Genomic DNA, 26230 nt, shown 5'->3' with positions numbered 1-26230 from the left:
TCTTACTAAGCAAAACCTCATACCACAAGGAAAGTTTTCAGAAGCTTTGAGCAGAACCCTGATCTCTAATATGGGAATTCAATTCCCATCTACTTAGCCACATTGCCTCTCAGAAAGAGCCTACCACGATTTTCTCTCTGTCTAAAAAACTACATATAAAAAGCTATCTTAAAAGAATGACTATGGAAGCTTAATTATAAGAACTGGAAAACTCAGTCAAGCCAGAATTAATACCTACTCAACTAAGATTAGGTTATAACACTGCCTTAGCTAGTTTAAATTGTCTTCTCTTTGCAGAGTAATTTTTAAATGACTTTAGAACCTCACACAGCAGATGATAGAATTAAGACATTTATGAGTAACTTGAGGTTTTACTTTTGAATTATGGACCATATAATACTGACAAGTGTAAATTACTGCATAATTTTTCTTCAACTCTCTATATATCCTCTATGTGGATATTAAGGTTTTATTATTCTGGTCTTAAAACATGAAAGGATAAGAATTGGCTTTAAGCTCTTTAGACTGCTTAGCTTCAAAGGAATTTTTTGTACCCCAAAATAATTAGGACCTAAAAATTTGACCTGGAAATCCTTCTGCCTATATGATTTATGATAATCAGAAAGAGCTTGATCTATATTACATTGCTAAGAGCTGGTTTGATTTGACATTTCAGATGAGACTCAGAAAAAAATCATTAAAGTTAGAAGTAGTCATTTTACAGTGCAGATCTATTATGTAACCAACAACAAACAGAAGACGTCAACATTTTATGAGTCTTTAAATCAGATGTAGAAATAAGTATTTACAGTACCTGTCTGTACTTTTGACTAACCTGTTTACATACAGTTGTTAAAATGTTGTAAGGTCGATAAGAAGTTATGCTAGTTAATAGACTGGAGAATCATCCCTCACCAATTGTATAAATCAGTCCCGACTGGAGCACCCTGTAGTGGCAGACTATGGCAGAAACAGTATGCCTTTCTCAGTTTCCCTGCTTGAGAGGCCACAGTAACTCCATGTCAGACTTCTTGCCTCAGTCACACCCTACTCTAGAACCAGTGGTATTACCAAAATAGTGCAAAACAGTTGATAACAAAAGACCCCAAACATACTCCATTTATCACCCCCCTGCAGATAGTCCTTAAAAATCACACATTTTCTTGTCCATCTACATAGCACATACCAAATTCTAGCATCTTCTGATACACCTGGGCTTCTTATCAGTCCTTTTCTGTCTCTCTCCCAGGATAGCCATCCCAGCCCTTCCAACTTGAGTATAACCCCACTCTTCCCAGTGGGAACCTCCACAGACCCTCTGCTGGAAGATCATCCTCACCGTTCTCCTAGGGCCCTTCTCAAGCATGAAGACATCAATGTGTAAGCCGCTTTGCAGTTCCCCATGGCCTTCAGCCCTCTCCAGCCCTGGCTCTTTGGGCTTGAGGAAGTCAGCCAGCAAACCTCTCTTGCTGCTCTCCTGCCTTCAGCCATCCCCTAGGAACCATGTACAGCAGAGATACTCAGACCTCAGTGGTTCAGGAGCCAAATTAGTGATCAACATTACCCAAAAGAGCCACAGTAGTGCGAATTCATTGTTACATTTACTCTCTCTATAAAATTTTCACAGCAAAATGACTGACCAAGTATTATATTTTATCAACTACAATTGGTTAACAACATAGTAATTGGCTGGTTAATAATTAAATCACACAGTGTTTTAATATCTATATTAAAGATATATCAAAGAGTTACAGGAGACACATTAAAGAGCCACTTCGGCTCTCAAGCCTCAGTCTGAGTATCACTGATGTACAGTTTCCTTCAGGAACCTCCTAGTCTCCTGGGCTCTGGTAGCTCTCACCTGCCAATATCTCACTCCCATGCAGTTCTCACCTGTCCTTCACCTGACCAACTCCTCCACTGTCTCAGTCTCTTCCCATTTATATGGCCCAGATGCCTTCTCTTAAGCCTAATTGGGAAGCAGATGATTAATCACAGGTACTGGCTTCTTCCTTCTTAAAGGGTCAGTGTCATCCTACGACACGTACATAATGAACAGTATATGTACAAGCACATATCTGAAGTTCAATATCAGTAAAAACATTAAAATCCCTAAATTTCCAGAAAATGTAAAGTTTTGAAGTTTATCAAAGCTAATACAAAGATATACTCTTAATTAAATCAGAAACAAAGCTCTCCAGGTCCTTCTCTATTTTTATAAATAGCTAGCAACTCAAGTCTTAAGTAAATAAGTTGAAATTATTTTCTAAATTAAAAATATCTGGGCTAAGCATTTTAAGACATCAACTAATCTTTTTAGTACCTATTAAGAATTATGTAAACAGACATAAAAATTATGTAAATAGACATTACATTTATATTTATTTTCTTCCTGAAGAAAAGTAAAAATAAGTTTTAGAGGAACAAATTAGCTCACTAAAAGTTGTTGTAAAAGATTCAAAATTGTTTCTGCCTACACTATTTCATATTTAAAAAAAACCCAAACATACATACCACATAAGCCTTTGACTAAATATAAAACTAATTTCAATTATTTAATTTAGAAAGCTTTGACTAAAAAAGATAGCATGATTTCATACACTTTTTCAGGAGCTGTTTTCATTTTATATTAATTAAGTATTTAAGTGTGTCTGGTATAACTCTTACTGCTCTTCTTGATACCCCATTTACTGGGAAAAGCTCCCCTAGTCACATCTGAAGGTTTCATTACAAACAGAAGAATGCCTCACAATTATTCTGACCTTTTCATATTCACTAATCCCTCAAGCTCCTTTGATTTGTGAGCTGCCTTCTTTAAGATTTCTTCAGGAACATCTGCTAATTTAGCAACATTTAGTCCATAACTCCTTGCAGCAACTCCTCTAGTTATTTGATAAAGAAAAGTAATAAATTCAGGATTCTCTTCATCTTCAGTTCCTAGAGAATAAGAAAAAAAAATCACTATTGTATCAACAAAACTCGAAGTCCTGCAGATTAAGTTGACAGAACAACAACATTTTATCCATACAATTCATGCATCTTCCTTAACCATACCCTATGAGGAACATTAAGCCAAAAAAGATGGATTATCTCAAGTGCCAAAATGTTTCCTAGCTCGCTAGTGTACTTTGCATAGCCCCTTTCCAATAGCTTAATTCTCATTTGGGGCCTGATCATTGAGAAGTTGTGTGTGTGGAGCACCTACCGAACTGGGCCCTATCTCTTTGTAAGGCTGGCAAGGTTACCGACACTAATTTAGGCTACGTTTACACTAGACACCATTGCTGGCGACATGTAGGATATGTGCAAGTAGGCATCACAATGAAAAGCGGGCTTCATCTTTCTGTGGTATATCTCTATACCAGAGGTGGGAAAACTACAGCGTGCGGGACAGTCCTGCCAGACCCTTGAGCTCCCAGCCGGGGAGGCTAGCCCCCGGCCCCTCCCCCGCTGTCCTCCCTCCCCCACAGCCTCAGCTTGCCACGTCGCCAGTGCTCTGGCCTAGGCAGCGTGCCAGTGTGACTGGCTCCAGCTGGGCAGCAGAGCTGCGAGCTCCTGCTGCTCTGAGCAGCATGGTAAGGGGGCAGGGAGGGGTTGGATAAGGGTCAGGGAGTCCTGGGGGGCAGTCAGGGGACAGGAAGCAGGGGGCGGTTGGATGGGGTGGAGGTTCGGGGGGGGGAGAGCGGTCGGGGACGAGGAATGGGGGGGTTGGATAGGCGTGGGAGTCCCGCGGGGCCTGTCAGGGGGCAGGAGTGTGGAAAGGGGTCAGGACAGTCAGGGGACAGGGGGTAGGGTCCCGGAGGGGGGAAGTTAAGGGTGGGGTTCCTGGGAGGGGGCAGTCAGGGGACAAGGAACAGGGGATTGGGGACTTTGAGGGGGGCAGTCAGGAGGCAGTAAGTGGGAAGGGATAGATAGGGGGTGGGGGCTAGGCTGTTTGGGGAGGCACAGCCTTCCCTACCTGGCCCTCCATACAGTTTTGCAACCCCGATGTGGTCCTCAGGCCAAAAAGTTTGCCCACCCTTGCTCTACACACCTCAGTGAAAGGCTGTGGTGGGAGAATGCATTTGGGAAAGGCTCCAGTGGCAGGGAGCTACCAGAGTCTTTTTCTTCTGCCTTCACCCTGCCAGAGCCTCTCCTCATTGCGAGAGTCCTTTTTCTGTGGCTGAGACCTTGTCTACACTAAAGGGAAAAGTTTATCTAAGCTACGCAATTTGAGTTACATGACTAGCGTAACTCAAATCGACATAGCTTAGCTCTGCTTACGGCGGGGTGATCTCTATCAAGTGGAGTACAGGAGTTGATGGGAGAGCGATTGATGGTCAATTTAGCAGGTCTTCTCTAGACCCGCTAAATTGACCGCCGATGCATTGATTGCCGCAGTGTCGATCCTCTGGTAAGTGTAGACAAGCCCTGAAAAAGGCTCTAGCAGCTCCCTGTGGCAGGGAAAGCCTCAAGTAGGGTGAAGCAGTGGGACTCTGCACTGCTAAAAATAGCAGTATAGACAGGAGGCGGCAATGCTCGGCCACATATACAGTGGTGTACAATATGTACCCTAAAGGTTCATATGCATCTTTACTCTATCCACCTAGGTAGCGCCTTACTGGCTACACGGTTATATATAGCTGTGTTAGTGGGGTGTGCAGTGTATGTACTTTGCATGCTGCCGCAAGTAGTGAGCAGGATAGACATACCCTTAGTGTACAGTTTAAATACATAAAACTAACTAGTTCTCCAGAACCATAATATCCTGTCTCTCCAATATTCCTGAACAGACATGGAGGAGTGGAGAAAGTGCCAGAACCTGTGCACGCTGGAGCTCTGCACACCCAGCACACCAAAAGGCTCTCTGGACACCAGTGAGATAGGTGCCTGGGCTTGATTTAAGGAAGAGTAGAGGGTGGGGATGGTGGAGCTGCAATTACAGTTCGAAGTTACAGATAAGGGCTGTCTTCCCAAGGCTCTGGTGGGAGCACAAGAGTCATCATGGCTATTGCAACCATGATGATTCCCTTCCTCTGTCACTGTGGAGATCCCCAGCACATACCAACTTATTCAGGCATGGTGTTGAGAACAGACAAGAAAAAGAGACCCCCAATCATTGCCATTCAATCATTCCTCTTTTCTTTGGAAAAGAGTGAGGTGCTCTCAGTGGTGAAGCTCAGGTTGATTCAGTCTTTGAGTGCTGTTTTGATCTCAGTGCCATGGTTTCAAGCCTGTGGAATTGGCCTCTGCTATCCCAAAACATGACAAAAAAGGGGGCCCAGCAACAAAGCAGGAGAGATTTAACAGAGCATAAAATAGAGGCTAAGCCAAGTGAAAACTTTGCAAAATATACCAAAAAGTCTAACTCTGTTGAAGTTATTCAAACCTGAAGATAACAAACAAAAGAAAGAGATAAGGGTAGTGATCGACACCGTGGAGCTCCTGCTTACAGCCTATGGTAGTGGGGGTGTGCGGGGAGGGGGAAGAGAGAGAGAACTGCGCTCCTTATATGTCCTCAGGAGACAGAGCATGAAAATACAGTCAGGGTGCATGCTCAGACCAACTAACACGGCTATCTAGAAAGGTAAGAAGAGGAAAAATTTAATATTAATTTCCTTCTCATCTCATTAACATAATGAGACTATCGCATCAGCCTGATAACCAGACCATAACATTTAAATATTGATTTTTTGTGAGTGAGTTAGTTTGATGATCAGGCAGGTGATGCCCTTCATTAGGAATGCCAGCGAAAGTATTACATCATAAAAAAGTCAGTCAATTAGAGCATGTCTTTAAACAATCAGTGTTCAAAATGTGTATGTCCTTGTTTCCTATCATTTAAATAAAACATAAAACTAAGGTCAAATTCTACCCGTTATATGTTGGTTGATGGCTCCCACTGAAAGAAATGAGTTATGTGCATATATGCCAGTGCAAGTTTTTGAAGTAATTACAATTATTTGAGCACACTTTGTAAACCAGTTAGCTTGAGAATATCATGTACATTAATACATAATATTTTAAAATCTGGTGTTCAAAGTTTACTAGGTACGGTGTATATAAATAAGGAGACAAAAAGTCCCTGTTCTGATGTATTTACAGTTTAAATAAACAACAATATATCCTAAGGCTAATTAATCAGGAAACAAAGAAATACATTTTTTCAGTTTTTAAGCAAACAAGAGATTTTAGATATAGATTGAGATTCTTAAAGTAGTCTAGTGGATTTAGACATACATCTTCCTTATATTTGTGTTTAAATCCCCAAATCTCAACCTATATCTTTATATCTGTAATACTAATAACCTCAGACAATTTCATACGGTACCTTTTTGTTGTTCACTTTCTTCTTCATTCACCAGGAAGGCCATGTGGTAGTTTCCAACCTGCTCTGGGTATATCTTTTCTAGATCACATATTGAGGGGTAGTGAGTGACAAACAGTGTCAGTGATTCTACCTACAACAAAAGATACACATGTATGAATATTTTTTTAAACAGATATTTAGTACTGGTATCCTCTCTTCCATATTTCTTCACGCTGTGAAGCTGAACATATGCACATTGCTCCACAAAGGAAAAAATAATCTTTCAGACCTGCTTAGCATAGTTAATACAGATACAAATACATTTAAAAGTGTATGACAGATTAAACACTTACATCTCTAATAAAATGTTCAAGTGTAGCATAAGCAATAGCGATTCCATCATGTGTGCTAGTTCCTCTCCCCAGTTCATCCAATATTACTAGTGAACTTGAGGTTGCTTTTCTTATTATCTCTGCTGTATCTGTTAGTTCCTCCATGAAAGTACTCTGACCCTTGTATATGTTGTCTGCAGCACCCATTCTGCAAAAGAAAACAAGGTAGTTTGTTTAATTTATTACATTCAAATCAAAACACCCTGTGCTTTGGAAAACAAACATAAAAAATTCAATACTTTTGAAAATCAAATCAGCTTCCTAAAAACTTGTTTTGTTGTTGTTCCAAGGACATAGACATATGGCTTGAATTACTATTCAACATCTGTAAACACACAAAGTCCATCTTATACAATTCTAAACCTCTTTTTAAAAAGTTACAATACACAGATGCAAAAGCAAAGACATTATAAACAAAAGAAACATCCTGTAGCATAAGGATACATAAGTAACGAATGTGCCCTAAAGTGATGGGATGTACTGACTCTGCAGGATTCTAGGGAAGAACCTTTCCAGGTCACCAGTAATCTGTCTTGCTTGAAGGCAAGTAAACCCATTATCTGTATCTGCTTCAGGAGTTCTATAAAACCAGCAGAGGTTTAAACAAGTGAGTTTACTTGGCATGTGGTCCTTGTTATTTTGACAACAAATCCTGCTGGAAGAGCATAACCTGCTTAATATCTCTTGAAAAGCCCCGGGAACTTAAGAGACCTGCTAGCCCACAGTAGTCTCTAGTGAAGATAAACTAATGAAGAATGATTCTTCTATGCTTTGGATAGTTTGTTTCTCTTTCTTGTAAGCACCTTTATTAATGTCAAACAGAGGCAGCAGAGCTAGGACCTGAAGTAGAGAGATCCTAGTGGTACTTTTTGGTTTTTTGTTTATTCTGTTCTTCTAACTGAATCAAATAAATGTCACATTCCAGGCAAGGGGGAAGACTTCATTAAACAAAGTGTCTGGGTGCTCATTTATGGTGGGGAAATCTAGTCTTTGTAACAGAACTTAATATTCAGAACAGAAGAGGAATCAAGGCATAGCTGACAGTGGCAGGTACTGGCATTCCCAAATTTAGGTGCAGAATCAACTCATGGTCTCTGGAATTTGTGCACCCAAGCAGTGTTTCAATCTGAAGAGACCTCTGGACAATCATTATAGTTTGGTCTTACAAACAGTAATATTTGGAGAATGGGAATTAATGTAGTAGTTTGTCTCAGTTAAAGAAGCAATCTTGCCGACATCCTTAAAATCATTAGGAGAAAAAAAATTTAGCAAACATTGTAGGGGATTCAAGAGCAGTCTCCCATTAGCTAACATAAATTGATGTCTCTCTATCCTGCCACACATTAGTTTCAGAAATGCTCACTTGTAAGCAAACATACCAGAATGGCCACAATGAACTCTTTTGTGAGTCAGGGTCAGTATTAACTTGTCTTTGTTTATTTTCACACTTAATTGGATGAACAGAAGCAGAATCTGCTGGATGAAGTCTGCTACCTATTGGCAAGACTTTCCACAAATCAGTCAGTCATGTCAGAATAGGAACACTTGGATTCCCAGTTTCCTGAGGTTAGCTGCCACTACTGCATGGAACTTTGTGAACACAGCTGTGAACAGGCTGAATGGCAGTACTCTATAGTGGTAATGGCAGCCCCCCACTACGAAACTTAGACACCTTCTGTGGGCTGGGTGGACTGAGGTATGAAAAGAGGCATCACATATGCAAACTACAGGAGGAATGGCTTTTCCTGCAAAACAAATCCAGCTTCCTGGTCTCTTTCTCTTTAGATTCTGACCTTCCTTGCCCTAGTGAGTCTTCTCATTGGCAGCTGCCACTACCAGCGAGCCTGGTGTGGGATCAGTGTAAAACTGTTCGAATTCTTGACAGAGCAGCAGTCTTTTCTCTAAGATGTTGGGGCCAATGAGGCAGGGGTTTGCCACAGTGGTTGGGAGGGTCTAATAGATCTTCATGTATTGGGAGAGATAATGACCTGACATAGAGGCACGGAGAATATCAAGGAGCTTTTCAGGTTTGTCTTGACAGGACTTGACAGGAATTTTTAGGGGAGATATGACTCAATGTCTTGAAATGCTTTACAGTTCTGCTTGCGATCCCTCATCTGATCATGTGTTGGTGATATCTGGCTGCGCGCGCGCACACACACACATACATACACATACACACACACACACACACACAGAGGGGAAAAAATCCTTGCAGATATGCTTAGCGTAACATTCAGAGTTCCCCTTTAATATAGAAACAAATGCATTTAAAAATGTATGACAAATTAAACACTTACATCTCTAATAAAATGTTCAAGTATAGCATAAGCAATAGCGATTCCTTCATGTGTGCTAGTTCCTCTCTTCAGTTCATCCAATATCACTAGTGAACTTGAGGTTTCTTTGAGGTGAGTGATTTGGGACTGAAGTGCAATACTGAAGTAGTTCCGAGCATAAGGAATGCCCCCTAAAGGCCAAGACTGTCTAAGATGTAGATAAGCATAGGGGGCTCATGGCTAATGGAGAGGGTACCAAGGATCTGTATCCCTTCATAGAAGTAAAAGTGAGTGGCAATCTGGGCAGCAGTGACCATGAGATGGTCGAGTTCAAGATCCTGACAAAAAGGAAGAAAGGAGAGCACAGAACACAGACCCTGGACTTCAGAAAAGCAGACTTTGACTCCCTCAGTGAACTGTTGGGCAGGATCCCCTGGGAGGCTAATATGAGGGAGAAAGGAGTCCAGGAGAGCTGGCTGTATTTTAAAGAAGCCTTATTGAGGGTGCAGGAACAAACCATCCCGATGTGCAGAAAGAATAGCAAACATGGTAGGCAACCAGCTTGGCTTAACAGAGAAATCTTCGGTGAGCTTAAACACAAAAAGGAAGCTTACAAAAAGTGGAAACTTGGACAGATGACTAGGGAGGAGTATAAAGATATTGCTCAAGCATGCAGGGGTGTAAGCAGGAAGGCCAAAGCACAACTGGAGTTGCAACTAGCAAGAGATGTGAATCGTAACAAGAAGGGTTTCTACAGGTATGCTAGCAACAAGAGGAAGGTCGGGGAAAGTGGGGGACCCTTACTGAATGGGGGAGGCACCCTAGTGACAGATGATGTGAAAAAAGCTGAAGTACTCAGTGCTTTTTTTTTTTTTTTTGCCTTGGTCTTCACAGACCACTGTGCACTAGGCAGCACAGTATGGGGAGGAGGTGAGTGATGAAATAATTGGTTAATGACTATTTAGAAAAGCTGGACATACACAGGTCCATGGGGCTGGATGCAATGTATCCGAGGGAGCTGAGGCAGTTAGCTGATGGGATTGCAGAGCCATTGGCCATTATCTTTGAAAACTCGTGGTGATTGGGGGAGATCCCGGACGATTGAAAAAAAGGCAAATATACTGCCCATCTTTAAAAAAGGGATGAAGGAGAATCCCGGGAACTATAGCCTCACCTCAGTTCCTGGAAAAATCATGGAGCAGGTCCTCAAGGAATCCATTTTGAAGCACTTGGAGGAGAGGAAGATGATCAGGAACAGTCAACATGCATTCACCAAGGGCAAGTCATGCCTGACCAACCCGATTGCCTTCTATGATGAGATAACTGGCTCTGTGGATACGGGGAAAGTGGTGGATGTGATATAACTTGACTTTAGCAAAGCTTTTGATACAGTCTCCCACTCTTGCCAGCAAGTAAAAAGTATGGATTGGATAAATGGACTATAAGGTGGATAAAAAGCTGGCTAGATAATCAGGATCAAGGGGTATTGATCAACAGCTGGATGTCTAGTTCGCAGCCGGTATCAAGCGCATTGCCCCAGGGGCCAGTCCTGGAGCCGGTTTTGTTTAACATCTTCATTAATGATCTGGATGATGGGATGGATTACACAGTCAGCAAATTTGCAGATCACACTAAGCTGGGGGGAGAGGTAGATACACTGGAAGGTAGGGATAGGGTTCAGAGTGACCTAGACAAATTGGAGGATTGGGCCAAAAGAAATCTGATGAGGTTCAACAAGGACAAGTGCAGAGTCCTGCATTTAGGACGGAAGAATCCCATGCACTGCTACAGGCTGAGGACCAACTGGCTAAGCAGTAGTTCTGCAGAAAAGGACCTGGGGATACAGTGGACAAGAAGCTGGATGTGAGTCAACAGTGTGCCCTTATTGCCAAGAAGGCTTACGGGATATTGGGCTGTATTAGTAGGAGTGTTACCAGCAGATCGAGAGAAGTGATTATTCCCCTCCCCTATTCCCCAGGCACCCCCTCGGCACTGGTGAGGCCACATCTGGAGTACTGTGTCCAGTTTTGGGCCCCCCAATACAGAAAGGATGTTGACAAATTGGAGAGAGTCCAGTGGAAGGCAACGAAAATGATTTGGGGGCAGGGGCACATGACATATGAGGAGAGGCTAAGGGAACTGGGTTTATTTAGTCTGCAGGAGTGAAGAGTGAGAGGGGATTTGATAGTAGCCTTCAACTACCTGAAGGGGGGTTCCAAAGAGGATGGAGCTAGGCTGTTCTCAATTGTGGCAGATGACAGAACAAGGAGCAATGGTCTCAAGTTGCAGTGAGGGAGGTCTAGTTTGGATATTAGGAAAAACTATTTCTCTAGGAGGGTGGTGAAGCACTGGAATGGGTTACCTAGGGAGGCGGTGCAATCTCCATCCTTAGAGGTTTTTAAGGCCCAGCTTGACAAAACCCTGACTGGGATGATTTAGTTGGGGTTGGCTAGGATAATTTAGTTGAGCAGAGGGTTGGACTAGATGATCTCCTGAGGTCTCTTCCAACCCTAATCTTCTATGATTCATAGGCTCCAATATCTTTGATAACCAGAATCAACCCTAGAATCCCTGCCCAGTGTGAGAGGTCCTGAATATCCTGATCCAAGGTATCTTGTTGGGGAACCTTCCCTGCTATTCTCAGATTCAGAGGAGGAGAAAGAATACTCCTCATGCAGAGGATGTACCAGTTGGTGCCTGGACTGTGAGATTTAGTGGGTACCAAGGATGTACTAGGTGATGATGTACCAGTGGAGGTACTTTTAAGGCTGCCAGCAGAGTTGAGTCTGAGGATACAGAGAGGTCCTTAGCAGCTAAGTAAACCCTTGGCATTGCACATGTCGAAAGTGTGTGATATCTACTGCCAATGATGGTACCGATGGAATTGGTTGCAGACAAGATGTTCTTGAAAGAGTCAGTACCATGGTCATTGGTACTGTAGTCATCTATACCAAGAGCCTCAACATCACAGAGCTGCTACCAGTCAGTCTCTGAGGAAACAGAGTATCAGTTCCTGAAGCACAGTGGCTAGTGCCTTAATGGGCACTACAAGAAGTCTTCTTAGATCTTGGGTTACCCTTACACTCAGTCAGTTGAGAGAATCTACAGGTCTTGGAAGTGGAAGGGCATGGAGAAGGAGAGATACGTCTCTTCTCTTTTTCAGTCTTATGCAGTTCTTTTCCCTCTCTCAAAAGTATTTCCCAGAAGTAGACAATGGGTATGCCTAACTTTGAGCTGGGGCATGATTCCTGGCATGAGAAGATATAACAGAGCTAGCTCTGATTAGCGGAGTGAGTGCCTGGAGGTGCTAGCTGCCCTCAGCAGATACCCATCAGAGATGCTAGGTATGTACTCAGGGCAGCTAGCCACTGCCACTCATGTGGCATCACACAAAAGGCAGTCCTTGAATTTTGGAGATCTTCGGAGATTTTGTCTCCTAAAGTGTAGTAGACTAAAGAGTATCACTCAGGTAAACAGAGAGCAAAGGAAAAAAGAAACGCTATAAACATTCCTAACAAGACTCTAAATTAGTCTAACCAAAGGGAGTCCTGACCAAAAACTGACCAAAAGAATCCATTGCAAGGGCATTGGACAAACACACACCAAACTTGAAATGTATTATATATGGACAAGCATTTGAAGAAGAATCCTTTTTTCTGACTAAGCTATCTTTGTCCCCACAGTGAATTTCCTATACTTAATCCCAGATTTGGAAATTTAGGTTATTTTTTATTTTTCCTTCTAATTTGGACTTTTCTTACTAGATTGGCCATCCATATGTCTTAAGTATGTGATTTTTAACTATGAAGAATCAATTCAAAATTCTCAGTTCTACCCATCATTCTCTTTACCATTGTTTACATAGTTCCCATGAAGCCCTCAAATCTATTTAGCAATTTGTTCATCTAATATATATGTTCACAGAAATAAAGATTTTCAGAATTTCCTGAGTAAATGCTCAAGCTCCAAGCAGAAGTGAAGTGGCCATTATCTTTTCCTCATTCTTAGCAATGGCTAAAAAATAAGTCTGTTTTTTAAACTATCTTAAACATTGAAATCTACCTCAATCTAATCTAACAGATGAAACAAAAACCTGATAAAGTTTAAAAATGCCATAAAAAACTATTAATGTCACCAATGAAGCAGTATAGATCTAATTTTCTGTAACTGTTCATGAACATTATACTTTTGGAATTCTTTAAGCTCATTAACAATCAATATAATCTCAAGAATGCTTAGCAACAAAGGCTCTCAAAAATGTTTGTGTTGACAACCATTCACAACACTAAATGCTGATATGTAAAGTAAATCAAATAAAGCATTAATCTTAATTTAGATTATTTTTATAGTGTTACAAATTATTTACAGGTTTCAGAGTAGCAGCCGTGTTAGTCTGTATGCGCAAAAAGAAAAGGAGTACTTGTGGCACCTTAGAGACTAACAAATTTATTAGAGCATAAGCTTTCGTGAGCTACTGCTCACTTCATCGGATGCATCCGATGAAGTGAGCTATAGCTCACGAAAGCTTATGCTCTAATAAATTTGTTAGTCTCTAAGGTGCCACAAGTACTCCTTTTCTTTTTGCGAATACAGACTAACACGGCTGCTACTCTGAAACCTGTCATTATGCAAGGCACTGAATTTAGCCGTATAGAGTGGAAATCTGTCAACATCATGAAAAAACTCGTACAGATACAGACAGACATCATCTTCCTCTCCAAATGCAAACAAATGGACATCATACCGAAAGAACTGAAGGTAAAAAATCCATTACAATCTACATACCACACAGACTATGCTGACAGCTTGTGCCACACACTCTCAAAGAAATTATTTACAGTGATATTTGTGGTTTAAATTATTAATTTTAATACAAATTTAGGTTAGTGAATCTTTTTTCAACTCTGAATCAACTTCTAGAAGGATCTACGTACATTTGTTTTGACTTAATTTTTGAATGTCTGATTTAGTTCTTGTAAATTGTTCATGAAACCATAATCTTATACCTCTTTTTCACATATTTAATTAATCTCTTTATTTAGAATCCAAATACCTCTAGTACAGTTGAGAGCAGTAGTAAATATTGGCTGGGTTACTATCCTTATATTGGTTACGTGCAAGAGAAATGTTACAGATATTTGTTCAGGCCCTGATCCTGCAAACACTTATGCACATATTTAGTTCTGCGAGTAGTCCCCATTAAAATCTAGGAGTTTCTAGGTATTTTTATCTGGGTACCCACAGGATGGGATGGGCTACATTTTTATATTTTATGAATAGAAAAAAACAACACACCCAGCTATATTTTTATATATACACTACACCCATTACTGTTGTAGAATATACTAGATAGACAGAAAAATGTAGTATGACTGGGGAAACAGTGATACCAGAATGGAAGCATCCAGATATCCTGTGGACTATCTATAGCGGCATTTACTCGAAGCCAGAGGCAGAGAAAGATAACCATGGCTGAATGATAGGAGAACACACAAAAGAAATGCATTGAAGAGCAGGATGTAATATTCCAGATTGCAATAGGAACCTTACCAGCTCCATTTAGTTGTTGTTGGCAGGAGTAGCACATTAATATTAAACTTCCAATTCTGTAGAATTTGTTAAAATATTTATAATTTATAAACCCAGTAGTATTGTTATATTTTCTAAATTATATTGTGTAAACATGTAATGTGATTGTGAGCTCCTCTTAAGTGCTGCTGAGAAATTCATCAGTGCAGAGCAAATGAAGTTTGGCTAGAAAGAAATTGCTAGATAAGATCAGAGACGTCCAAACAAAATAAAGCAATTTTTGTACAATTAAAAGTTCTTTATGTCGCTATATTCAATATACAATGTAAGACCTTTTCAATGGTTATTACTTTTTTGTGAAAAGTTCCAAACAGTAAAAATCTTAAAATACAGACTGTAACAGCATTATTGCAAGAATATTTCAGAATATATTAGCTGTTGTGCAACAGGATATAGTTCCAATTAAATCAGTGTCTAACTATGTGTTTAACTGAGTGTTTAACTATGTGCTCTCCATCCAGATAACAGATCATGAAAGTCCACTGGGAGAATGATGTCCCTTAGGCCAAGTCTTCACTCAAAAGTTAAATCAACCCAGCTATGACTCTTACAGGTGTGAAAATTCCAAATCCCTGAGCAATGTAGTTAAGCAGATTTAACCCCTGGTGTACACAGTGCTAGGTCAACAGAAGCATTCTCCTACTGACCTAAATACCACCTTTTGGGGAGGTGGATTAACTATGCTGACAGAAGAACCCCACCCATCACGGTAGTAAATGGCTATATTGAAATGCTAGAGCAGTGCAGTTAGAGCTATAATGTTTCAAGTGTAGACTAACCCTTAGTATCTTCACTGCAAGGGGGGAGGGGTGCATTCTTAACTCAGGTTAGCTAAATTTACTCAGATTCTAACTCAGGTCAGCAGCTCAATTTTAACCCCATACTTCTATCCAGAGTTTAACTTGAGCTGCTAAAGGGAGTTAAAAACCAAGCGGCCATTTCCTCATTGCTATTTTAATCTGGATTATCTAACACAAATTAAGAATACTTTGTTTGCGGTGAAGACATACCTTCAGGGTATATTTACATGGCAATAAGACACTTCCAGCTGGCCTGCGTTAGCTCACTTAGGTTCCTGGGGCTCAGGCTTCAGGGCTAAAAAATTGCAGTGTACACATTCGGGCTCAGGCTGGAGTCCAGCCTCTGGGACCCTCCCCACTTGCAGGGTCTCAGAGCCTGGGCTCCGCCTGAGCTCAAACATTTACAGAGCAGTTTTATAGCCCCACAGCCTGAGCAAGTTGACACAAGCCCACCATGGGAGTTTTATTACAGCATAGACATACCCTTACACACAAACTGGGTGGCTGCAGCCACATCTCGTTAACATGCGTTTTCTCACTGATAACTGAAAACAAATAAACAATACTGAATGAAACTCTGAAAAATTAGATTAGTGAGAACAAAGGCATTTGGAAAATCCTTGTTTCCAGACAGTTCACCTTTTGTATGTAATGAGTAACACTTTAATTTCCAGTTTAATGCTAAACCAACTGTACAGTTCAACTGAACTTTAACATTTTACACTTTTATGTTGGCAAGATTCAATTTGCTTTAAAAGCCCATTTGTCTAAAATACAGATTAGGAAAATGGAAATTGGTTCCTATTGCAGAGGAATGATCTGTCTGCAGATTGTCTTTACAATACTGACGATAGCATCAAATAAGGATATTCATGCCTCCTAGGATGGTCTGGATTTCCATGCACCATAGTAAATCCAGTGTGGCAAGGCACCTCCTTTGCCTTGCCAGGCTCAGGATTTCCCCCTCTGGTGATGGGGGGGCGGGCGGGGGCCCTGATGTAAATCAGTCCCACTGCAGAGAGTTTTTATCCCTCACTCAGGTTTTATTTTCCAATATTTACAAGGTGTTCCTTAGGATAGGCCCAACCAGTACTCTTGTCTCTCTCTCTCTCTCTCACACACACACACACACACACACACAATCTTTCCCTGCCTCCTCCCTGAAGGACTGTCCCATTATGCTGGCCTCTGGGTGCCAGTCCTTTCCGAAACAGTCCATTAGCTTAGTTATTTTCTTTACAGAGAGTAGAGCAGCCTTCCATCCCTATTCTTCCTGCTGACACTAGCCCTGCTGCAACTCTCACCTCTCCTCCTCCTCTTTTACCAGAAGAGTGGGTTTTTTTTTTTTAAGTGACAGGCAGCCCTTAACTGGACTCAGGTGTCCCTAGTGGACCTGAAATAATCCCTTTTCAGCTCATATAGAAAAGGGCCTTTAACATTCTAGGGCTAATATACCTGCCTTCCCCCCTACCACACGCTGTCATGGCTCTCCAGTCTGACTTTCTCAAACCAGGTTTCTTCTTGCTGATTTAGGTCATCATTTATGTCCTTTGGACAGTTTTAACAATGTACACTCAGAAATATTATTTATCAGGAATGATTAACATTGAAATAAGTACTCTTCACCCTGAATACATCACTAATGTGATTTACAAAGTTAATACTAGTGCCATGACAAAAGAAAGAGATCCTTTCCATGACCCAAAAGAGGGAAATTGAGAAAAGTGTACATAAAATAGCCTTCTAAAGTAACCTAGCAATTCCTGTCCTTCCCCCCCACAAAAAAGCAGCCCTGGAGTAAAATGTCATTTCAAAAATCAATTTACTAAAGGTAAAAATAGGAAGTTATACTAAAAAAATTGAATTAGTGAAGAAGACAAGATGGGTGAGGTTATATCTTTCATTGGAAGGGACAAGCTTTTGAACTTCACAGAGCTCCTCCTCAGGTCTGGAGAAGGTAACCAGAGTGTCCAAGCTAAACAGAAGGTGGAACAGATTGTTATACGGGGTTCACATGTTTTTGAGATCACTGAAAATGAAATGGCCAATCAAAACCTTTGGAGATGTAGAACAATGGAGGCTTGTAGGGAGTATGGTGTCTTACAAATTGTTGTAAAGGGTCACAAAACCTGTCTCTCTGTTATGTCCATGGTTTTTCGTTTTAAGTCTAGCCAAGTAATAAATCAAGTTCCCAGGTTCGTCTTTTGAAGATGTTGTGCAGGCTTCCTTTGAGAACAAGGACTGAAGTCAACTATGAAGTGATCACTTTTTGAAAAGCATTTGTCCACAGGTGATAGGTGTTTTTATCTTTTTGCATTTTTCTGTGTGAATTCATTCGAGAGCGTAGTGATCGTCTGGCTTCACCCATATAGTTATTAGGGCATTTGATGCACTGGATGAGGTACACCACATGTAGAACCCATGAATCTCTCAGTTCCCATTATGCCACGTGAACATTTAGATACGTGATATCCTTACAGCCTTTCCACTTCACCCCTCCTTAAAACAACAAAGGGAAAAATACACAGCTCTCCGTATACCAAACAATGCATACTCAGACTCCCATTTCCAGTGGATGTGCCAACTGCAAGGCTGAATTATTAACCTAACTGTCAAGAAAGTGAAGCTCACCTGCCAGAAAGAGAATGATCTGGCAGTCCAGAGAAATAAAGTTAGGAACTAGTACCTTGAACATTCCACATCCTCTCCTACTGCAGTCAAATATCTGAGAGCTACATTTATTTAAACAGAATTAGCCTTACTACTTTGTCCACAAAGATGAGATGGAAGGTAGCATGTATTAGGATATTTACATCTGATGGTCAACATGAATTTTTAAGAGTTTAAAATTAGGCCATCAGATTTGGGACAGTGCTCCAGGGAGGAGGCAGGGAAAAGTATTCCCTTGTTGTGAATGTCTTCATTTGTCTGCAGAGTACTGCTTGGGACTATCCTGATGAACACCTTGTAAATATTGGAAAATAAAACTCAAGTGAGGAATATATTTTTTTAATATATAATGAACAATTATCAAGTTGGTAGTTGATTACAAAAGCCATGTCAATAAATTAATATGCAATACCTCTACTAAAAATAAAGCAATATTTTAAAAGATAAAGCATCTAAAATTCAGCAAGTATTGCACTAATTAGTCAATGGCAGAAAACAAACTCACTTGTATACTACTGATAATTCAGCTACTTTATTTTCACTAAGCAATTTCTTTGTGGATTCAAATCCATAAATTCATGACAAGAAAAACAATTTACACAAACAGAAAGTATAGAATTAAAAATAATCCTTATTCTAACTGTGACAGAATGCATTACTGTATTTTGAACACCACAGTGCTAGAATGTTTGTTATTTTTCCATTATTCATGAAGAATGACCTAACTATAAACATTTGCAAGTTTACATGGATGATATGCACTCAAAGCAGACTTCCAATAAAACTGAAGAAAATCCCATTTATGAAAAATATGCTCACATCATGAGAACTACTATACACTTAATATACATATTCTAACTGAAGAATTACACACAGCATGGTAACTATTTTAAACGAACGGAGGTACAGTCCAATATCGTAAGAGTTTCAACTTTCAGTCTTTCATTTGTATTTTTATTTTTTACAGTTCAGTATTGTGGACCTGTGATATTCCCAAGGACTGGTGTCCTGATGTTACTCCTCCTACTACCTGACACCATAAGCCACCAGCCCAGCTAGATTTTGTATGCAATGTGTCCCATGTCATTTTAACATCCACTCTCCTAATCCTATCTTTCAGTACATTTCTCTCATACCACAAAGACAAATTGAAATGGAAAGTGGAAGTCACCCCTCAAATGTATTACTTTACAGGCATGGTCAACAGAAACGTATTAAAAAAGTGCAATACATCAGATAAATTGCAAGCAATTTATCTGATGATCACCTTTAACCTGCAGGATGTGAATTGCATTGATTTGTGCTGAAAACCACTACAAGCCACAAGGTACAGTTAAAAACTTCAACTGCCTGTGGTCAACATCCAGTATTTAAAAACATCAACCTAAATTGATAGAACTGAATAGGATTGTGTTAAACTGTAAAACGATTCTAGACAGGACAGTCACAATGAAAAAGAAGTTGCCAACTTCAGAACATTCCTAGTGTTTTACATGGCAGCAAGCGAGATTACAGTTCTCCCACCCATTCAGCCACCATGTAAAAATCACAGAATTATAGAATCGTAGGATTGGAATGGACCTCCAGAGGTCATCAGTCCAGTTCCCATCACTCATGGCAGGACTAAGTATTATCTAGATCAGTGGTTTTCAAATTGGGTCGGGACCCCAAAGTGGGTCGCGAGCCCATTTTAATGGGGTTGCCAGGGCTGGCTTAGAGTTGCTGGACCCCACCACCCAGGGCCAAAGCCAGAGCCTCACTGCCCAGGGCCCAAGCCAAAGAGCATCAGCTCTGGGTGGCAGGGCTCAGGTTACAAGCCCCCTGCCTGGGGCTGAAGCCCTCACGCTTCACCCCCTCCCCTCCCCTGCACCCCACCCAGGACAGTGGGGCTTGGGCGGGCTCAGGCTTCAGTCCCCCCTCCCTGGAGTCATGTAGTAATTTTTGTTGTCAGAAGGGGTCACAGTGCAATGAAGTTTGAGAACCCCTGATCTAGACCATCCCTGACAGCTGTTTGTCTAACTTGCGCTTAAAAATCTCCAATGGTGGAGATTCCACAACGACCCTGAGCAATTTATTCAAGTGCTTAACCAGTTACAAAGTTTTTCCTAATGTACAACCTAAACCTCCCTTGCTGCAATTTAAGCCCATTCCTTCTTGTCCTATCCTCAGAGGTTAAGGAGAATAATTTTTCTTCTTCTTCCTTGTAACAACCTTTTATGTACTTAACTGTCATGTTCCCCCCAATTTTTTCAGTCTTCCCTCATAGGTCATGTTTTCTAGTTCTTTAATAATTTTTGTTGCTCTTCTCTGGACTTTCTCCAATTTTTCCACATCTTTCCTGAAATGTGGTGCCAAGAACTGGATACAATACTCCAGCTGAGGTTTAATCAGCATGGAGTAGAGAGGAATAATTACTTCTCCTGTCTTGCTTACAACACTCTTAATAATACACGCCAGAATGATGTTTGTTTTTTTTTTTCAACAGTGTTACACTATAGACTTATAGTTAGTGTGTGATCCAATATGATTCCTGTCTGCAGTACTCCTTCGTAGATAGTCATTTCCCATTTTCTATGTGTGCAACTGATTGTTCCTTCCTAAGTGGAGTACTTCGCATTTGTCCTTATTGAATTGCATTCTATTTACTTCAGACTGTTTCTCCAATTTATTCAGATCATTTTAAATTTTAATCCTGTTTTCCAAAGCACTTGCAACCCCTCCCAGCTTGGTATTGTCCGCAACCTGTATATATTCTCTATGCCATTATCTAAATCATTGATGAGGCAACTGAACAGAACCAGACCCAGAACTGATCCCTGCGGGACACCACTCTATATGCAGTTACTGTTTGACTGTGAACCACTGATAACTACTCTCTAGGAATGGTTTTCCAATCAGTTATATTTCCACCTTATAGTAGCTCCATCTAGGTTGTAATTACCTATACTTACCTCATGCCAACTAGTCAAGGAAGTATGAGACTGTCAGGGTTTCTTCCCCACTCTGAACTCTGGGGTACAGATGTGGGGACCCGCAAAGGGAAAATTCACAAGTTGAGAAAAAGATAAACTAATACGCCTTGCCTGGCTGTACTTACAATTTCTGTAATATGAGAGAAACTGGTTCACAATGGTTTGGAGGACATGAATTGATGTCCGGTTCCACCACCACCACCACCACAGGTGCGTGAAGACCCAAAGCGTGGATGAAAGGCCAAAAGGGAAAAACAAGGACCAAGAAGTAACAAGAATCCTTGCCACCCCTCCTCTGGAGGGAAAGGAAAGACATCCCCTTTTTTCCTAAACAATCATAAACCTCCCAGCACCAAGCTAGGAATATCTCATTGCCCTACAGCCAATCAGTGAAGTGAAGCAAATGCAGAAGGAATGAGATAAGCAAAAGGGACGAGATGTGAGTACTTGTCTGCTAAAGCATGTTGACAACTCCTGTGACCCCAAGGTACTCTCCTCCTCCTTTCAGAGTAGCAGCCATGTTAGTCTGTATCCGCAAAAAGAAAAGGAGTACTTGTGGCACCTTAGAGACTAACAAATTTATTTGAGCATAAGCTTTCATGAGCTACAGCTCACTTCATAGGAGACATGCATCCGATGAAGCGAGCTGTAGCTCACGGAAGTTTATGCTCAAATAAATTTGTTAGTCTTTAAGGTGCCACAAGTACTCCTCCTTCTTGTGGCTCTAGTTACAGGCCTGAAACCTGATCAATGCCCCCATCCCTCAATATTAAACCAGCCTCGGTTGAAACTTGGAGTTCACCACTAAAATTTAAAAAAAAAAAAAAAAAAAGTGTGTTCTGCTGCTGGTAAAGCACCCCCACCTCAGGAACATCCCTAACAAGAGTTACAACCACTAAGGTTGTAAAAAGACCCTGGGAAATTAGGGAGAATACAGAAAGAAACTCAACAAATGGTAAAATAAGCTCTGACCAGCATTTTATGTTGACCATCTGGACAAACAGAGATGATCACAAAGAAGTTACAATTTGGGCATAAAAAAATAAAATGTAAAAAACTTGGGCAGGAAGGAGGTCACACAGGTGCCAGTATGGAATTGGAATAATGTAATATGTTTAGCAAATTTGAAGGAGGTAGCTAGTTTTACTTATATAATGTAAATGAAAAACAATGCTTTTTGGGAACTATATCCAGACTGTGGTGCAAGATCAAGCTGCTAGAACTCTGACCCCTCTGCATGACCGTGACATGCAGAAGCATCGCGAGGAACCCCAAATGATTGGATCCTGACTGACCTTTGGGTGAAATTTGTATGTATATTGGGAGTGGTGAGCATAAGAGATTTGCTTGGTATATGTATTCTGTGTGTGTTGCTAATAAATAGATGTTTAGAGCACAACTGTGTAAGGCTCTTTCACTGCAAAAAGGTTCCATAGTCCTGTAGAGCCCTGAGCCCCAAGGGAAAGGGTGGATACTTAAATTGACCAGGTTTCATCCTGAGCCCCGTGAGCAAGGCGATATGCCTTATACTCTGAGCCCTCAGAAGGGAAAGGGTGGGGGTGCTTTAAATTGATTGGGTCATGCCTTGAGCCATTGGCAGGGTGCCCTTAACTGAGTGGGTAACAGACTGGTGGAGAATGCGGGCAACCTAGTCATTTGGACCAAACTAATTGAGCCTTATACAGCAGTTGGACAGAATATTTGTACCTTTTCTGTCAAGAGGGACTGCAACCTGCTTGACAGAATGAAAGCTCAAGGAAACAGAGAAAGTTGAAAACTTAAGTTGAAAAGGAGCAGTGGAAATTGGTGGAGGAACCAGTCCTCCTTATGAAGTGGGTAGTGGACCGAGGTCCATGGCCATGGGAAGATAACTCTCTTCAAGGAAAAAATACATTGGCACATGCATGGAAAACTTGAAGTGTAGAACTCCAACACTATGAGTTTAGAGTTGCTCCGAGAAGGGATCAACAGTTGCAGCTCCCTTTCCTGTGTAAACATATGTAGAAAAGGTTACTTTAATGTGACCCAAAAGACCCTTTCTGTTGAGATTGTTTGAACAAAATCTAGCAAACACTGTTCAGTAGCACTAACCCTAGTCACTAATCAAAGAAGTCACTATGCTTAGTGCTATTATATTTCTGTCAAAATGGACAGCTCATTTCAAAGTCTTCTGGAATGTTCAGGAATGAGAGTCTGATTGGCTGTACATTCTATGATGTTTTAAATATTCACCAAGTTTTCAGAAACTTGACAGGATTAAATGCAATGATTTACAGACACAAAGGCAAAACTATAATAGGCAGTTACAGGAACATTTCTGGGAACACTGCTTTTTTATGCATATATGCATGTTATCCAACATCATCTCTTATTTTTAAGATTTTCATCAGTATTTATAACTTGAAAATTATTTGATTAGAACAAGTTATCTGCATTCTTTTACCCTATTCCATAAAAATTGGAATAGCACAGCAATTCAAGGATTTGAGATATATTCAGCTTACATGGACTCTGTGTTAAAACACTTTGTATAAGGTTATGTAACTAAAATGTAGATACAAAGCTTTATAACACTGTTTTGGTTAATATTTTATAGTTATTTTGAAATTAACACAAATTAAACATTTTTAAATGTTTAAAACTTGTGTTTTTTCTCTGTATAACACTGCTGGAATTGAGTAATATCTTCACTGCATTTCCATGTCCTGGATGCTAGCGGTATCAATTTGAGTGCAATGTGTACATAAAAGCAAGTATGAGATGCCAGGGATGTTTTATGAAGTCTATATTAATCTGTAATTTTGGAGATATGCTATTATCACCCTGATTTTCTATGTAAAAGTGAATGAATAAAATAAGTTGTATAAATTGTGTAGATAGTAATGAAAAAGAACTAATTAATGTATAATTGTCTTGCTATTTTTAAAGCGTTTTTGGTATTTGAATTTTATTGCTGAGGAAATTAAAATAGTGAGAAAAAAATATTGCTTAGCTCCCAAATGAAAACTTACTCTACTGAGTAAAATTTAGTTATTCTGATTGATGTAGCGTCAAGGAAGGATAAAGCCATAATTTTGGTATCAGAGTAGAGTATTTGTCTAGAGTATAGTAACATTCTTATCCTAGAAGCATGCTTAAAATGATGTTAAATTGAATGTTTTGTTAAAGAGAAAGTTAAACAAAAAGGTATGGTTCCAAACTAGGTCAACTGCGGGAAACTGTTGACTATCGTTCCCATATGGGGAGATCAGCAGCACCACTCTGGGTATGTCTACACTGCAATTAAAAACTCTCAGCTTACTTGGGCTCTCAGGCCTCAGGCTAAAGGACTGTTTAATTGCCTTGTAGCCATTCATGCTTGGATTGCAGCCCGCACTTTAGGATACAGGTGAGCCTGAACATCTATACTGCAATTATCACAGCCCCTTAACTCAAGCCCATGAGCCTGAGTCAGTAGGAACAGGCAAGATGTGGGTTTTTAATGGAAGTGTAGACATACTTTCTGGGAAGGCTGACCAGGGGAAAACAAAGGGTCAGGATCCTTAAATACTTACACACATGCTCAACTTTATTACCATGAGTAGTCTCATTGAAATCAGTGGGACTACTCATGGTAATAAAGTTAAGCACGTGATTAAGTGTTTGAAGGATCAGGACCAAAGAAAGGATTCAAATGCAGCGGCGGGGGAGGGAGATAACAGGAGTATTCTACATGATAGATGAACTTTTCCTTTTTAATCAGGACAAAGTCGTAGACATTCAGAGAAGCCCAGTCTAAATGGTGGTTAGGTTAAATTAAAAATGAAAGAACTTCACAAAGACCAGGGAAGAGAAGGAGCTTCACTTTAAGTGATTATTCCAACCTTATTGCAACAAAAATTGTTAGCTCCCCAAGCAAGTGTTTCTCTGCCTTAATGATCTTCTCAACCATCCTTTCCAGACACAGACCAACATATAGTAAGTAGGGTGTTTTGTTACAAATCTCAATGTACCTAGTGATAGCTGTGCACTTTCCGAGTATCACTCCTAATTCTAGTAGTGAGTTTTTCAAGAATTTTTAAAGGAGTGTTCATCTCTGCTGAGCAATTCAGAATTTGTTTCTGAACTCATTGTTTTTTCTTTGAGATCTTTTATGCTAGTACAGATGCTGGTTATGGTTTTCACATTAGTAGATGGAAACAGTACACTGAGGACTTTTGGAAAAGTCATTTCCTATTCATTGAGGGCTTGCCATTTCCCTGAACTCAGCTGCATTTTCAAAAGCACTTTATATATAATGGCTATGAACCTAGGAATAGTCATACCAGATCAAGCCAGTGGTTCATCTACACCATTACCGTGTCGCCAGTACCAGATGATTCAGAGAAAGGCACAGGAAACCCTGAAATAGGCAATTATGGAATAACTCCAGAGAAAGATTCTTTCGTACATCAAACCATATATAATCCAAATGTAGTGCACATTATATTTGAAATTTAGTACAAGATATTGTTAATCTTGAAGGGAGGGAGTCCAGACTGGCACAGAACAGTGGTTTTTAACCTCTTCCCTACCAGGATTGCCCACTTTTCTAGGTGGGACTCCCCTCACACTTGGCAACGAGAGAAGGGCAGGATGGTCACAACCTCAACATTTACCCTCAAGTTTCATAGTTTCAGAGTTAAAGGCCAGAATGGACACTAGATCATTTAGTCTCACCTCTTGTATACCACCTCTTAAATTTCATACAGTCACTTCTACATTGAGCCCAATCATTGTAGTTAGATGAAAACATTTCAATCTTCAGGAATCTAAGCTGTTGTGTGCCACAGACCGAGAACAGGAGAGACTGAGATGCCACCAATGCTAGAGGACCCTGCAATAGCAGTGACTAAGTAGATAAAATACGCTCAGATGATCTGAGCAGGTGAACCAAGGTGATCTAGGGAAAAATTACCACATTTGGAATCAAGAAGGAATCAGTTTGACCCTGAGCCCATGAGCAAGAGATTCTGCCCAGGCATCTAAATGATAAGATTGTCTTTACCATGTCAGAGCACTGGTCAACCCCATCCACTGTCCTATATTCAGCTGTGGCCAATCTCTAATACTTCGGAGAAAAACAAAAAAAATCCCAGGATACTTTTGGATAACTGCAGTGGGGGAAAAATATTCCTTCTTCATGCTTGCTGAAGCCCTGAAGAATAAGGGATCATGAAGGAAGGGGATGAACAGGGGGATTCATAGATTCACAAACCCC

At 40.5% G+C, this 26230-nt stretch overlaps 1 protein-coding gene across 4 annotated transcripts in view; it reads right to left on the bottom strand.

Moving 5' to 3' along the window:
• MSH3 (mutS homolog 3) overlaps positions 1-26230 on the bottom strand; it is a 181965-nt gene that overhangs the window by 9198 nt on the left and 146537 nt on the right. The window contains exons 21-25 of one of the 4 annotated variants that reach the window (XM_043515155.1): positions 6643-6829; positions 6311-6440; positions 2763-2937; positions 1894-1969; positions 975-1494 (exon numbers count right to left, since the gene is read on the bottom strand). In XM_043515155.1, coding sequence (XP_043371090.1) covers positions 1336-1494; positions 1894-1969; positions 2763-2937; positions 6311-6440; positions 6643-6829 — 727 coding nt within the window. In that variant the 3' untranslated portion in view covers positions 975-1335. Of the gene's footprint in view, positions 1-974; positions 1495-1893; positions 1970-2762; positions 2938-6310; positions 6441-6642; positions 6830-26230 lie in introns of those variants that run through there. The other 3 variants (XM_038403851.2, XM_038403844.2, XM_038403846.2) reach the window with 3 other exon arrangements.

The sequence above is a fragment of the Dermochelys coriacea genome, chromosome 5, assembly GCF_009764565.3.
Source record: "Dermochelys coriacea isolate rDerCor1 chromosome 5, rDerCor1.pri.v4, whole genome shotgun sequence".
Taxonomy (NCBI): domain Eukaryota; kingdom Metazoa; phylum Chordata; order Testudines; family Dermochelyidae; genus Dermochelys; species Dermochelys coriacea.
This window is presented reverse-complemented; position numbering and strand designations above follow the sequence as displayed.